The sequence below is a fragment of the Haliaeetus leucocephalus genome, unplaced genomic scaffold (genome assembly GCF_000737465.1).
Source record: "Haliaeetus leucocephalus isolate CR32 unplaced genomic scaffold, Haliaeetus_leucocephalus-4.0 Scaffold484, whole genome shotgun sequence".
NCBI classification, from domain to species: Eukaryota; Metazoa; Chordata; class Aves; order Accipitriformes; family Accipitridae; genus Haliaeetus; species Haliaeetus leucocephalus.
Window position 1 is genome coordinate 1286793 of NW_010972920.1, and position 14860 is coordinate 1301652.

Genomic DNA, 14860 nt, shown 5'->3' on the forward strand with positions numbered 1-14860 from the left:
TTTCCATTTCCATTAGCTGATTGTGTAGCTAATTAGACATACAACCAAGTCCTTCTACAGAGCGATGAGATTGTGAATATTTCTTATGAAATGAATAGCAGGAATGGCAAATCCAGTGGAAATGAAATAAACTATAATTTTCTCTCTTGTATAGAAACTACTCAATAAATACATTTATAAATACCATGGAAATCACAATAAATAAATAAATACCAAACGCACTATCATACAGATTCTGTAGGCTAGATTTTTAAAGTTAGAAATCACAGTTCACAGTCTAGGCACAGTCTGACTGTGGTTCAAGAAACTGTTGTTGACACAACATACTAGTTTCACTCCAGGGGAGCAGGAGGAATTATCAGTTTGCTGGTGTAATAGCAAAATAGTAAGGCTTAGCGTAAATAAGCTGTGCTCTAAGTGCATTGCACTTAACTAGTTGAGTTTGGCTGAAGTGGCTGCCAAGGGTTCTTCATTTCCTTTAGCAAACCACTTTAACTATTCAGGGTCTTCGTTGTCAATGAACAGCGTGTCCCACAGACAACACTGACCATTTTGAAAGACTTTCTTAAATAGATGAAGTTAAATAAATAAATAAATAAATAAAACAATCCATAATTAACATAGTAACACTGATGCAGGAGGTGGAAGATGGTACACTGCCTAAATGATGCTTTTCCCGAATGTTTCCCTCAGCAGAGGAGCTGGAGCAGTTCCCAGATTTTTTCTGTCCTCATTTTTCTTAGAGTGGTGAGTCAGAATTGAATTGAGCCCTGTTAAGAGGTGAGGGAAGAGGATAGATTAAAAGGAGGTTCAAGAACAGTTATCATTGCTTAGCATTACACAGACAGCTAAGGATGAGTGGTCTGTTTCCAACTCTATGTGCTGTCTTGAGGCATAGAGAGAATAAAGTTGATGTTTCAAAAGCAATTACTGAAATCACAGTGTGTGCATATCTGGTGCCCAGCTAGGAAACTTCTGCAGCATGAGTTTCTGCATTTACTTGCATCAAGAAACTCATTAACTCGGAAATATAAATTATTAACATATGCTACTGTAAGTAAGGGGAAGATGAATTTTTTTAAAGCCTCGTTTTTCAAAGGAAGACAAACACTTCTGTGTTACTTTCACTCCAGACGGAGTTGCCGGTACTCAAAGGCTTAGTAGTGTCATATCGGCTTGAACAAAGACCTTGCAGCAGTCAGAAAGACTAAGACTAATTCTGTAATTAAGCAGCAAGTTTCCTTGTTCTTTAAATGTGATTAAGAGAAAATGGAAAGTATCGCTAAGAAATCCTACAAGCTGGCTTTTTGGGGGAGGTTTACCACGCAACTGCCCAAATTGACAGGGAATGGGACTTACTTGGCCAAAATTGCCTTTACGATCAGCTGTACCCAGGGAGCAGTGGGCTCCAAGCACACCTCTCTGCCGTCCTTCAGAGTAGCTCTGCAAAACAGGGAATAAAGAAAAGTCAGGAAACTACTACATGGATTTGTTTTACTCACTGAATGTAATGCTGCATTTTTAGATTAGTTACTATAAATTCATCCCAACTGCTCTAGGTTAGGCTTGGCCATTTTGTTTTATGTGTTCCACAACTGAGGAGACTAAAACTGTCCAGACATTGTCTGACTCTGTGTGCCTGCTCTCAAAGCAGTCACACACTCCCAAAAGTCTTTCTCAATATATGTGGGTGCTTGGTTTGAATTTGTTTACATTAGTAAAGCTTTCTTACACAATGATTGAAACCTCCAGTGGTGAAAATGTGTTTCAGCACTGTAAGGATTTCAACATTTTAGTCCCTCCTCCACGCTATTCCAGGTAACATTAGTTTCACTGTTTCCCTAAATCTGCTTGTGGGAGCTTATTTGTCTCTCTGAGACTGATGCAGGCTGTTTTCATGGAAGTTTTGCCTGCCTAATAAATGCAGGGTTTAAACTATGTTATTACCTCATGTATTAAGAACTGGCCAGCCCTCGAAATTCATGTTCTTCCACCAGAATTATTTAATATGTCGCATGACAGATAAATAACGATCAGTTCAGGAATACGTAAGGTCATAGAGATGATGAAAAACATGGTGTACTACTTAAAACCATCTCTCAAAAGAATAACCAAATCCAACTACATCATGTCAGCCTGCTAACTGTCGTACTTGTCATGAAGCGTAAAAGCCCCTACAGCCGCAGCAGCGGCAGAGCGTAGGTGAAGAAGAGGGAGGCTCTTGCAGAGCTACTTACATGACTTCAACGTTCTTGCAGTGGGGGCCGCTCTGTGTCAGCTTCACATCTTGAATGGATTTAGGAGGGATGAACTTTGAATGCGTGGCTATGCACTGGCACCGCAGCTCGGTTCCCATCCTTGCCAGGGTCATACCTGGGAGCAGAAAAGGAAGATCGTGGTTTGAGAGGCATCACTGTATCAGACATAAAGCACGACTGCTCTATTTTAACAACATTCTCAATTAAAATGCTGCATTTGTCCAAGCTGCCTAAATCCTCACGGTATAAAGATCAGTTGCTTATTTGTTCAGAGGAGCTGATGCCCAAGTACATTTAAAACTAAATTAACACATCTTTTAAAAATAAAACCACGTATTTTGAGGTTACTTGTACTGACTACACTGTACAGTTAATTGCATTGTTTTAGTATCTGGATCGACAAACTGGCAACTCTGCAGAAGTTAGAGCCCTAGATTTTTTTTCATTAATTGGAGGCCTGTCCATGCGTCTATGTTCATACTGCTTATTCTCCGTTCCCAGCTGTATATTACTTGCTCAAGGCAGTATGATCGTTAAGTAACAAATATGAGATCATAAATTGTTCTTTGTGTGAGAAGGGAGAGAAACGTTCAAACACTTCAGAAGAAGAGCCTGTCTCTAGCTGCATATACTTCAAGTGAAACATAGAAATAAAGCAACTTTAAGTTGCATCCTTAAAATTTTTCCCACATGATGTCAGTAACTCTTCAGTACAAGGGCTACGTGGTAGATTTCGGACTGAAGAGAAGTTGCTGAAAATCTCTCAAAAGAAACTAATTTGCTGAAACAAATATAAAGCTACCTTTCTGCAAGGACAAGCATCTCGGTAGATGCCTAGACAATACTACAGCCATAGGGATCTTGGGAGGGATTTACTTACCCTGAGACATAGCCGCTGAAATCAGGAAAAGAGCCAGGACAGCCACAAGTTTGCTGTTCATGATTAGACAGGAGCTTTTTGCTGGATTGTTTAGCTCTGGTCCTGTGGAGCAGTGACCTCTCTTGTCCCGGAGGATTGCTGATGCCTGATCTGGGTGATCCATCTGGTTTATATACCGTTTTGTGCCCAGCATGTGTGCACTGCTAGCATGTAGATTGCGTTAGAGGAATTTCCCAGATGCAGTAAAAATGAGTCACATGACTGTTGTGAAACTCCTTCCTAGATGACGAGGAATTATTCTGCTGAGAATGATATAATGTATTAATTTATTAAAATATGTTAATAATAGCCATGCATTCCAGTTTCTTTTGTAGACTTTTATAAGTTTTGTGCTTTTTCTAATGCATACCCTTATTTAGTAATACAACTTTATGATGGTTTCAGTTATGTTTATGTTGTAACTTTTCATTAGTTTATTCAGGGAAATAACTGTTCTTCATAGGGATGCCAGATCTATACTTGAGATACTTAATTCCTTATCTCCGTTTACGGTGATAGCTTCTACTTATCTGATTTTAAGCCTCTGGAGTGGAAATCAGGCAGTGCTGAAATCACTGAAAAGCTTTTTCACTGGGGTCAGGATTTTACCTCAGCATTATTTTGATGTTAATGGTTTTAATTTGTTGTTTTTTTCTTTTTTTCTGTTCAAGTGGCACCTTACAAAGTAAATTCATCTCTAATACTATCTGTTTGGTAAAGGAATTGAGGGTGCAGTATTCAAAGCTTCCTGTGGGAAGCAGATATTAAATTCTGAATGGCTTTGAAAACCATGCCTGCATTTTTCATGTCACATGTGTTAATGGATGATAAACAGAGGAGGCTTTGTATGCAAACAAAATAGCATGACCTGCTGAACACAACTGCTTTTGTTTCCTTTGTAAGTCTAGATATTTTCGATAAGTCTTTTCTGTAATCTTTTTCAGTGACCGTAACCCTAGGTCTTAGCAAAGGGAAATAACATTAAGTATTATGTCAGTGCTATAGACATTTCTGTTAAAGAACCTTCTTGCATGAATGCTGAGTGTTTATTTGCCATGGCTGGTAGAGAGATTACCTTGCGAGGGAGACAATTTCAAGGGAAGACTTGGGCTCAAATGCAGATCTGTTGCTTAAATGAAGATTTGTTTTTTTAACCCATCTGGAGTGTATGTGATTAGGAAAAGCCATTCTGTTTCGGTGCTGTAAAAACGTCATCCTTTTGATCATGATGACTTTTGCTGCTTGTCATCTCCAGCCTCAAAGTTTCACATTTTTGTGATCTGTGGATTTATAGAGGTACTTCTCCCCAACTCTGAGGAGTTCTTAAAAACCCCAATTACCTTTAGCATGTAAAGCGTTGTGATTTATTTATAGTAATAATTTAATAGTTTGCCCATAATTTGTTACAGTTTACTGTGTACCATTTATCATTAACTTACTTGATAAAAAGAACTTTGTGATGATAATTCATCTGTTTCCCATCACTACGTCAGCTGGCTCAAGAAAAGGTGCCACTGAGTTTGTCTCTCCTACCTCTTACTGAGTATTGAGTCAACAAAAGATACCGATTCAGACTCCTAATGGTGCTTCTCCTTAGCCATATGTCTTAGAGAACTTTACTGAAAAATACACTTAGTTCTCTGAAGGTGTGAAAAAAGGAGAGGATTTTACTAGCTACTGAAGGTTATGTTTTATTGTTTATGTTGTATTACGTTGTATACGTTACGTTAAATTAACAGGGTGGTTTCACTGGCGTCAGAATGTAGATGTTGGATCTTTAACCAGTTTACTTGGAATGAGGTTCTGCTGATTCTTTTCTCTTTTGCGTTCTCTCTCTTTCTCTCCGTGTCTCTACATACGTATGCATGCACACAGGGTAATTAAAATTTGATTAGGGACCCCACTTTTCTTAGTTACTATTTTGCAGCTTTATTATCTAATTTTGGTGTGCGCTGAAATGTCATTAATGTCTGAGACAAAAAAAGGAAATTCCCCCTCAAATCCCCAAGTAAAACCATTGACTGCTTATTATCCTTACCACTAGACTCAGCTATTTCCTCAGTGTGGCAGTAACAGATCTGCAGAAATCCCCAGGTCAAAAGTGAAGGCAGGAGCCTGCTCCACCTATATGATTAACCCTGCCCCTGAGCTAAGAGTAAGTATCTGTCTAAAAGAGCAGGATGTTTGTAATGAAGTAAAAATCCACCATGTTTTCTGAGAGCTAAATCATCTCCTCTACCTCCACTTTTTCTCTGATGTGACACAGTTTCATCGGGACTGTGTGAAGGGGGTGTAATAGAGACGATAGTGGCATAAAAAGGTTGAGACACGAGATCAAGCCCGAAGGCCAGGCACTCTAACCCGTGTTCCTGGGAGTGCCGTGCTTCGCCCAAGTTCTCCCTACATCCCTTCAACACTTTGCCCACAATCTCGTCCCAGCCCCTGCCTATGGGAACTCCAAATCCATTATCTGATTTTGGCAGCATGTGCTTTCCCGCCAGCCATCAGAGATGACTTGTGCAAATGGAATTGCTGCCTCTTTTGAAGGATAACGTCACTGAGTGAGCTGATACCGCTGCAAGCAGAGACCTTCCATGCTTAAGCCTGTTAAAAGCACGCTTGTAACGAACAAAACAACAGTTATGCAATAGTCCGATTACTGAAAGACTGCTGAAAAGGGAAGTAAATGCCTCCCTTGCCTGTGTTTCAAGGCAGGATATAGGATGTGTTCTCCGTGCTGCAGCACAGAAACTAGTGTTTTTTCTTTTTCGTGACTCATTACCTTGTCTAATGAACACGAAAGTCAAAAAGGGAATCTTTTGGGATCTTGACTGGGATCATTTAGAGTCTTTGTGTGTAGCAAAGGATGCCCAAACACAAGGGACACAGTGAGGGGGATTCATGTGTGCTCTGGTGACCAAGACCATCATGAGGGATGGGGGAGAGCTGGGCTTCATTCCCTTACTGTTTTGAGTCCCCCCAGTTGCAGAGGAATGCTCCAGCCTCTGGGCTGATGAGATTACTCTCTCTAAGAAAATTAAGTATCTGTCTTGTTTTAAACAAACTCCAACCTCTCACTTGAGAATTCGTGCACACAAGACCCCAAAGACGCAGGAGACAAAGCTTTCGCTGGAACGAGGGTTCAGCTTGAGCAAGGTGAACTCTCTTGACTCCTGTCTCCTGTGTGTCGTCTCTACCAGCTATTCTTGTTCCGCAGGGAAAAAACCCCACTCTGTCTTCTGAAACCACCGCCTTTTCCCCAGAGGGGGCTTGGCATTTGCCTGCCTTTTGCCTGCCATTCCACTTGACACGTGGAGAGCAGAAGGGGCAAATACAGGGGCTGGGAAATAATCACTTCCGCTGCTCAGAAACTGGGCACACAGTTGTGCAAACACTTGGGGAGGGTTACAGTGAGGCAGAGCGTAGGAAGCAGACACGTAAAAAGCAGAATGTGTCCTAAACATCTGTTTTTTTACTTGCTATATGAGGAAGTGATAGCAAGGAAAGGAGAAAAGCTTAGGTCAGTTTGTGATTTTTTTTTTTCAAACTTAAGTGTCTAAATATAGATGGTTATGTACCCTTAGTCAGATCGTGGCAAATGCTGGACTTTCCTGAATCCCTCTGGAATCACAAAATAGCAGTACAGCTCTTTTTTAGTTGATTTGCCTTTTAATTTATATATTTATAATACATAAGTATATGTACTATAAGTATATATTTATGTGACTGCGTATTTATGATACATGTTTCAGCTCTGCTTTAAAACAGTCAATTCTGTACTGTAGCTTTCAGTTAAAAAATTGTTGTGGGTTAAATGAAATGTTTCATTTGATCCAATGCAATATGAAAAGTCATTGACAATATTAATATAAGGTATCTAGTAATATTAGAAAATTATACATTAATATTCATTATAATACTACCATAAAATATTAGCAAATAGTAACAAATATTCATATTAAACATAAATTAGATCCACCTGGTATGAACAGAAGAGATACTAAGTCCAACTAGAGAATTGTTAGGGACCAGCAGCTGGGGTTTTACCTCCTCTATGAAGGCTGTGTTTACTGTTTTAGTTGCATTTTCCTTTCATGAATTTGGGAGGAAGCATTTTCTGACTGTGGAAATAAGATATGGAAGTGGTAGGAGGAAACACATGGTAAGTTTTAAGAAGTTCGTGCGAGGAACTTTTGATTAATTTAGAAGTGGTCAGTAGACATAATATACATCATGCATTCATCTCTGACTCTTAAAATGTCGCTTGCTGTCATCTTACTGTCTGCTTAAACTACAGCCAATGCAGCTTGGCAGATGTTGGCCCAAACACTTCCTGGCAGTGCAGTCACAGTGGGGTATGCACAGAGATGGATGGAGAGTTTCTCTGGGGCACTCAGGTGAACATAGGTAGGTAGCCTGCCTGTGAAAGAAGTGCAAAAATGTAGACGTCTGAATCTTGAATAAAAATACACCGTTGAGTATTATAAATGAGATCTGTGTTGCATAAAAGCTGTTATATATAAACTTGCTGATCCATTGCATCTCAAGCCAGTGGACAGGTCAAATCTTACTCTACCAAAATGTGGGGGAGCAGCGGTGTGAAGGAATAATTGATGTATTTAGTCAGCTTACGAATTCAGGTTTGAATCCAAAGTTGGTCTGGTTGGGGGTTCCAGTGGGGGTTACTCCCTATCAAGAACGAGACTGTCCTGAGAGTTTCCTACATGTCCGTTTGCTGTCTGATGTTCTGCCTAGCCTGCGGCTATCCCCCAAACCCCACCCTCCCACCCTGGAGCTCAGAAGGTCACACTCCACAGGGCAGTCTCATGGTATTTTCACCTGCAGTCCTCCATTGCTGTGACCACATATCTCTGTTCTGGTGATTGCTGCTAGAATCTGCACTTTAGCACTTTATGTCCTTCAGAAACTAGATTTATATTTAACAACGTTATATTTATTTTTATTTATATTTAATGATGTTATATAAACGATGTGTAGCAAATCATTAAGAAAAAACATCTTTAACACCCTTTTTGACAGTAGAAAGAAACTAACAGTAATGCAGTGGGAATTAACACATCACACCAATGTTTAGTCTTATAAGCAGTCTGCTGGACCCTTGAGCAGTAACATTTAACATAATGAATATGTAAGCTGCAAAATCCTTTTGCAAAGCAAAAAATGTGGTCTGTTATAGTATCAGGTAGAACTAATATGAGAACAAAGAAATTGCAAAAAAAATTCCTGGTTTATTAACATTAATAAATAATGCATTCTTTTCTTCAGAAATATGACTTCTAAATTTCTTTTTCTATATATGTATATATGTGTCTCTGTGCCTGCATCTTACTATCTATAAATGGAAATTACAGCGCAATAAATATAACTTCAGAAATAATACCAGTAATTTAGTATTTCTAATTTTAGCTGCTTCCTTCTGAAAGCCATTAAGTCATAGTCATTAGGCTACCCTGAGGCTGGCAGTGACTTAGACTGTTGATGAGACATAGCGAAGCACCTCACAGAAGGTAGTTTAGGTGTCAGTCCATGCTTACTTGCTTGCAGCTGTGCTGCAGGTACACCCAGTCAAATACTGTTGGATAACATCACCTATGAACACTCTTCATTTCCTTCAGTCAGTCATATTTTAATCAGCATTCTCCATTTCAGTGACTGGCATGTCTCATAGATAATTTTAAAGATACGCTACCAAAAAAATTATTTTCTGGGTAGTCATAGAAAATGAAGTCATGTTTGGTCTTTGCAGAAAACATTGCTACCGCTGTCAGGACTGGCTGGTGGAGGATCTCTGCCACTTTCTGAAAGATGGTTCTTTCATGGAGAAATGGGTGTGAATTCACTTCTCCCTTGGCCACCCAGATGTATCTCACTTTTGAATGAAAGATCTGGTTTGCTTCATCACTTCTTGTACGGAGTGTTTGTTCATCTTTGTTGCATTACCTTCAACCTTTCCCAACTCTACTCTGTGTTCTTGAAGATGGGAGCCAGGGGCTGCACAGCGCTCTGCATGTGGGTGAGTCATGCAGTTACACAGTGGCATAACAAATTTTAGCAGTTAGTTCTTACTCATGTCCTAGTATGGGTTGGGTTTCTGGGTTTTTTGGTTTGGTTCTGAAGTTTTTTCCACTGCTGAGCCCTGATCTGATAGTCTTGTTGTACAATTTAGCATAATCCCAAGATCTCTCTCTTACGTGCTAGTGGTCAGCCTAGAATGCCTCATTTTTATATGAGCTTTGTAATTTTTTCCTCCCACGTCAACCATTTTCGCTACTTCCTGCAGTGAATTTCACCTGGTATTTTACAGCCTACTCAATGAGTCTCCTGAGGTCCTTCTGCAGTTCTTCATAGTTGAGCCTAGTCTTTACCACCCTCCATTTAGCATCACCAGAATACTTCAGCTTGTAGCAAATGACCTTCCCAGACCAGTTGTGGATATGCCAAACCAAACAGGACCTCACACAAGCTGGTATAGGAATCCATGGGTGATGGCCCTTTATCAAAAAAAAGCTGACCTTTTCGTTCTGTCCTTCATTTCTATGTATTCACCTGCTATGTACCCATTTCCAAGACTTCTTTCTTAGCCCCGTTATCTCTAATGTTTGGTGAGGGTTGTGAAAGGATTTCAGAAACACAGTTTGACTATACCTGTTGGACCTTCCACATCCGTAGGCTTGTTGTCACCTTCAAAGAACTGTAACAAACGCATAAAAGAAAACTTCCTTCAAAGCTGCACAGACTCTTCCTTATTATATGTTTATTCATGTGTTTACTAATTGTATCCTTTCTATTTCTATGTTAAGTATGACCATTTAAGGGTAACTAATTTCCTCTTGTTTATTCTTGTCCTTACAGCACTAAACCACATTCATTAAGCTTGAATTCCTTGATGCATCACAGATAGAGTTTTAGAGATAGACACAGCAAAGAAAATAAGTAGAATCAGCAACTATCTTGGGGGGAAAAAAACCCATGAAATGTAGTAATGTAGCAGAAGGGCGGTCTGTTCCTTGATGTTCTCATCAGCAAGTGTTTCCTCTTATTTCATATCCTTGAAAAACTCCAAGGTCTATTTTTCCTTGACTTTTCTTTGATTGGTGACTCAGTGTTGTCTCTGGCCCTGTAATGAGATGAAGTATAAAGTGAGTTCAGAAATTTTTTAATGAAACAATTACCATTAATACAAGCTACAGGAAGAGCAACAGGTGCTCATAAGTTGTTAATGACCTATTTTCACTGTATCAACCAACTGACGTGCAAAGACAAAAAAATCCTGTGTTTACGCAAGTACTGCTCCAACAGAAAGGACTTCCATATGCCTATGTCCAAATTGTGCAAAGTAGGGACCTGACTGTCCCCATTTACAGCAGTGAAAGCTAATAAGCTTAGAAATGCCAGCTGTACATCTGAATTATACCCAGAAAGAGGAAGTGAGTCTTTTAGAGCTCAATTTTTGGAAGTGTCAAACATGCACCCAGGTCGTGCTGTCTCTCAGCGGATATTTAGGTGCATCATACCTGTGACCTTCGGGGTGGCTTAACACACAGGGAAGGTATCAAGCTAGGAAATTATTTTAATCCTCAGGCATTTAGAAATACAGGTTTAGAGAGAAACGCTGGAAAGAATTACTAATGCCTGAAGAGGGTGAACATTTTTGTCCCAAGAAATGAACATCTGCTTTCTAAAAATAGCTTTCAATTGAAGCTGTTCTAGTAAAGAAAACAACTTACCTGGCCAAAATAGCCTTTACAGTGAGCCGGACCCAGGGAGCAGTGGGTTCCAAACACAGTCGTCTGCCACCTTTCAGCGTAGCTCTGCCAAGAAAGAAACAAAGAAGTTAAGGCCAGGTGGATCCCTCCCACTCTCCTGATGTTTTGAAATTTATCTTAGCTATTTGTCAAGTAATTAACTGGACTTTCATTTATTAAACTTGTTTGATATTTTCCATCTAGTATTTCTGAGAGAAATAGGGAAAAGTTATTTTCCTATACTTTTTCTATACTTGGGCATTTAAGTTTGGGGTTTTTTAATGAATGATGTCAGTATTTATGCTTCATGATGCAATCTTTTTAATGAGCCTGATGAATTTTTTGGTTTCTGTTCTCTATCTGGTCATAGTTTAGCAGATCTTTCAGGAACTTAATTATCTTGGAAACTTTTTTTTTTTTTAAATCAAACCTGGCTGAAATTACCAATTACTAGTGAGGTAGAACTGGATGACACACAATGCTGCTCAGAGGGTATGATTGTACAAGTATTATTTGCTTATGAAACCATAGTGAAAGCATAAAAACCTGAAAGCTCCTTCTGTTTACATGAATGCATTGATTCAATTCATGTGAATAGTTCCTGATGTGATTTTAAATGAAGCTTACCGTATCTTTTACTTTGTACTCACATGGATTTTACAATTTAAGTTCCCCGCTCCTTGCATAGGAAAATGCTCACTATGCAATTCTGACATAGGGAATAATTCATGGTGTTTCAAACTTCGCCACATGCAGACCAAGTTAGTGGAAATTGTTTGAATTCATGTCAATGGGATCAATATTTTATCTTTGATTATTCTTCATTCTCCTAAATTATTAATTGTGCCCTGAATGTGTTATGGGGGATCTAATTCTCTCCTCTGGTGTTTGTCATATTTAAGATAGTAGCATAGAGAGACTTTTAAAATACTATCTGGAAGTGGCTTGTAACATTGGCAGGAAGTTAGCTTATTCCTTTGGATAGAAGGCCTAATACCTTATACTTAGCATCTATGAGGCTTTGCAAGGGACATGTAATTCCACCCAAAGTAAATAAGTAACTAGAGTGTGAAATGCCAAGTCACTTCCTCATATTGAAAGCCAGATGATATTTTGCAAAAGTGCTCACATGATTTCCACATTTTTGCAGCGAGGTCCTCTTTGGCTTAATCTCACATTCTGAATAGTCTTGGGAGGGATGAACTTGGAATGAGTGCTTATGCACAGGCACTGGAAGCCTTTTTCCTTTGTCTTCGCCAGGGCCTTACCTGTAGAACAAAAATAAGTTACCTCTAGATAAATGAACAATCTCATTATTTGCTCCTGTGAAGCAAAGAGTATTCCCTTTTGTCAGCTGCCTTTTTGTTACTCGGACACTCGGATTTGCTGAAGACTTTGAGATAAAATTAACTGCATCTGCACAACAGCAGCAGTTATATTTTCAGAGCTGCTGGTATGCAGATGCATTTAAAGTTAAACTTGTATCTCTAAGTGAAAATACTTAGATGTTTTCATAGTGTATTTGTGCCTGGCCAGATTCTACACCTGAATTGCATCACTTGAACAAAGTAGGTTAACGTCATTAACTATGTCCACATATTGTTTACTAGTTCCTGCCATGATCATCTGCTCATATTCTTTATTCTTTTCTGCAAATTGCATAATTCTTGCTTTGAGGAAGAACTATCATCAACTCGCCTACCAAGAATAAAAGTACAAATAGGAGAAAGTTGTCATTTCGAAAAGAAGAGATATATGGACACATTTAGAAAAAAAGTCCTGTCTTAATTCAAACATTTCTTAAAATCTAGGGTAAGGCATATATTATGGCATAGGAATAAACTAATTTTCTGACAGAAGCACATTTTACCCCTGGAAACAGCCACAACATCCTAACGGATGCAAATACAAATGATAATTTTTACTTCTGAATGACAATTTATTGAAGATGCACACCTCTTGCAAAAAGTCAACATTAACATAGCATAAGCCCACTTGCATATATATATATATATATATTTTGTTTTTATTTATTTATTCATTGGTTATGTGAGTTTTAAGAGACCATTCTCTTACCTTCTGACCCTGCCATTAAGACCAGATAAAGAACCAAAGCAACAACAACAGGTTTGCCATACATTGCTGTGCAGAAGTTTTCTTCTTAACAGATGTCCTGCTCTGGTTCTGTTTCACATCAGTTTTTATATTGAAAAGGTGCACACCCAGCAGCCTAAGTGCTAAACAAATGCTCTCCAGCACAACATGTGGCTTCTGTACACACAGGTTTCCTAATATGTGGGAGTGTTGCATAAGAAAACCAAATCTCTGTGCAGTCTGTTCAGTGGCACTTCAGAATTCCCTAACTTACTTCTGCTGCTGTGTATTTTAAATTATTTCTTTAGATTGTGATTATTATCCATCACTTTTTGTTTGCACTTCTTCATGGGATGTTAGTTTTAACCAACAATGCTGAGCTTGCACTTGGAAATTAATACAGCATTACCAGACATCCCCCAAGCCGAAATAGACTTCTTTTCCCCCTCTCTGAGTGTAAAATTTCTGTTCAGCTCTTTGCATTGAGTTTAAATGCCTTGTGCAAAAACTTATACCCAACATAATTACAGGAACTTTTCATCCCAATCTTACGTAATATATTTTGATATGACTCTAATGAAGTTATTTAGCCAGTGTCTTGTGAAGGCAAGACATAACTAGTTTCTATTGTTCTCTGAGAGGATTTTGTCATTTTCAGTTTGGCTAAAGGGATTTAGATGCTTAATTCTGTACTGAAAAGCTTCTCCAGTCATTGAACAGGAAATGATGAGCTTAAAATAACTGAGGCATTGTCACCTAAGTCACTTAAGCTCTCCTGAAAATTTCATTTGTTCAGAATATGAAAAGAGAAAGTATCTGACAATAAAAGAGTTGTAATAACACCTGATTAAAGTAAGTACTTAGGAAGTTACTTGTTTTTCTTTCTAACGTCATGCATCTAGAATAATCGTAGGCATTTAAACCAGAAGATAAACACATGTCATAAGTGAAATCTCTCGAGTATTCCTCAGGAATCCATTTCTAGAGTGCATACAGTTTAGTCATTGGGATATTGGATATTCTTATTTTTGTGAAGTGAAAAAAAGGTGGTGTCAAGGAAGGAAACTGGACCAAACTGTGATCTGATAAAACATGTTGTTCATGTGTATTTCAGTACTTTACTAAAATTAAGAAATTAATTGTGTTTTGAAAAGAAGGAGCCTGCCAAATGAGAGCCTTGGTATTGTGTCTAGGGGAGATGGCAGTTTGTCCTGGACATACATAGTGTCTGGCTTTTGCTCAGTGGGGAGCAGGACAACACTTTGGATATGTTAGCTAAGATAGTTAACTAGTTGTCCTGGTTTCAGCTGGGATAGAGTTAATTGTCTTCCTAGTAGCTGGTATAGTGCTATGTTTTTGAGTTAGGTATGAGATGTTTAGTAACATCTAAGTAGATAAGTAATGTTTAGTCTAAAGTCAAGGATTTTTCAGCTTCTGATGCACAGCCAACAGGAAGGCTGGAGGGGCACAAGAAGTTGGGAGGGGACACAGCCAGGGCAGCTGACCCAAACTGGCCAACGGGATATTCCATACCATGTGATGTCATGTCCAGTATATAAACTGGGGGGAGTGGGAGCGGGGGGATCACCGCTCGGGGACTAACTGAACGTCAGTCAGCGGGTGGTGAGCGATTGCATTGTGCATCACTCATATATTCCAATCCTTTTATTGTTACTATTATAATTTTATTAGTGTTATCGTTATCATTATTAGTTTCTTATTTTCTGTTCTATTAAACTGTTCTTATCTCAACCCACGAGTTTTACTTTTTTTCCCAATTCTCTCCCCCATCCCACTGGGTGGGGGGGAGCGAGTGAGTGGCT

General features: G+C 38.9%; 2 protein-coding genes across 2 annotated transcripts; both read right to left on the reverse strand.

Moving 5' to 3' along the window:
- Positions 1-543: 543 nt before the first annotated feature.
- On the reverse strand, positions 544-3263 carry LOC104836756 (interleukin-8). Its single transcript, XM_010575487.1, has 4 exons — positions 3139-3263; positions 2238-2373; positions 1360-1443; positions 544-770 (listed from the first exon to the last, which is right to left on the reverse strand). Exons 1-4 carry the CDS (start codon positions 3197-3199, stop codon positions 740-742), a joined length of 312 nt encoding a protein of 103 aa, XP_010573789.1. The 5' UTR covers positions 3200-3263; the 3' UTR covers positions 544-739.
- A 6976-nt stretch (positions 3264-10239) lies between these two features.
- Positions 10240-13083, reverse strand: LOC104836832 (interleukin-8-like). Its single transcript, XM_010575585.1, has 4 exons — positions 13020-13083; positions 12073-12211; positions 10926-11009; positions 10240-10315 (listed from the first exon to the last, which is right to left on the reverse strand). Exons 1-4 carry the CDS (start codon positions 13081-13083, stop codon positions 10240-10242), a joined length of 363 nt encoding a protein of 120 aa, XP_010573887.1.
- Between the last annotated feature and the right edge of the window lie 1777 nt (positions 13084-14860).

Coding starts and splice junctions, on each gene's coding strand:
- LOC104836832 (XM_010575585.1), bottom strand. CDS start 13,083: ATGTATGGCAAACCTGTTGTTGTTGCTTTGGTTCTTTATCTGGTCTTA. Junction 11,010..12,072: donor TGCAAAAATGTGGAAATCAT/GTGAGCACTTTT, acceptor CTTTCTTGGCAG/AGCTACGCTGAAAGGTGGCA. Junction 10,316..10,925: donor GTAAAGGCTATTTTGGCCAG/GTAAGTTGTTTT, acceptor ATCTCATTACAG/GGCCAGAGACAACACTGAGT.
- LOC104836756 (XM_010575487.1), bottom strand. CDS start 3,199: ATGAACAGCAAACTTGTGGCTGTCCTGGCTCTTTTCCTGATTTCAGCG. Junction 2,374..3,138: donor TTCAGCGGCTATGTCTCAGG/GTAAGTAAATCC, acceptor TTCTGCTCCCAG/GTATGACCCTGGCAAGGATG. Junction 771..1,359: donor GTAAAGGCAATTTTGGCCAA/GTAAGTCCCATT, acceptor ACCTCTTAACAG/GGCTCAATTCAATTCTGACT.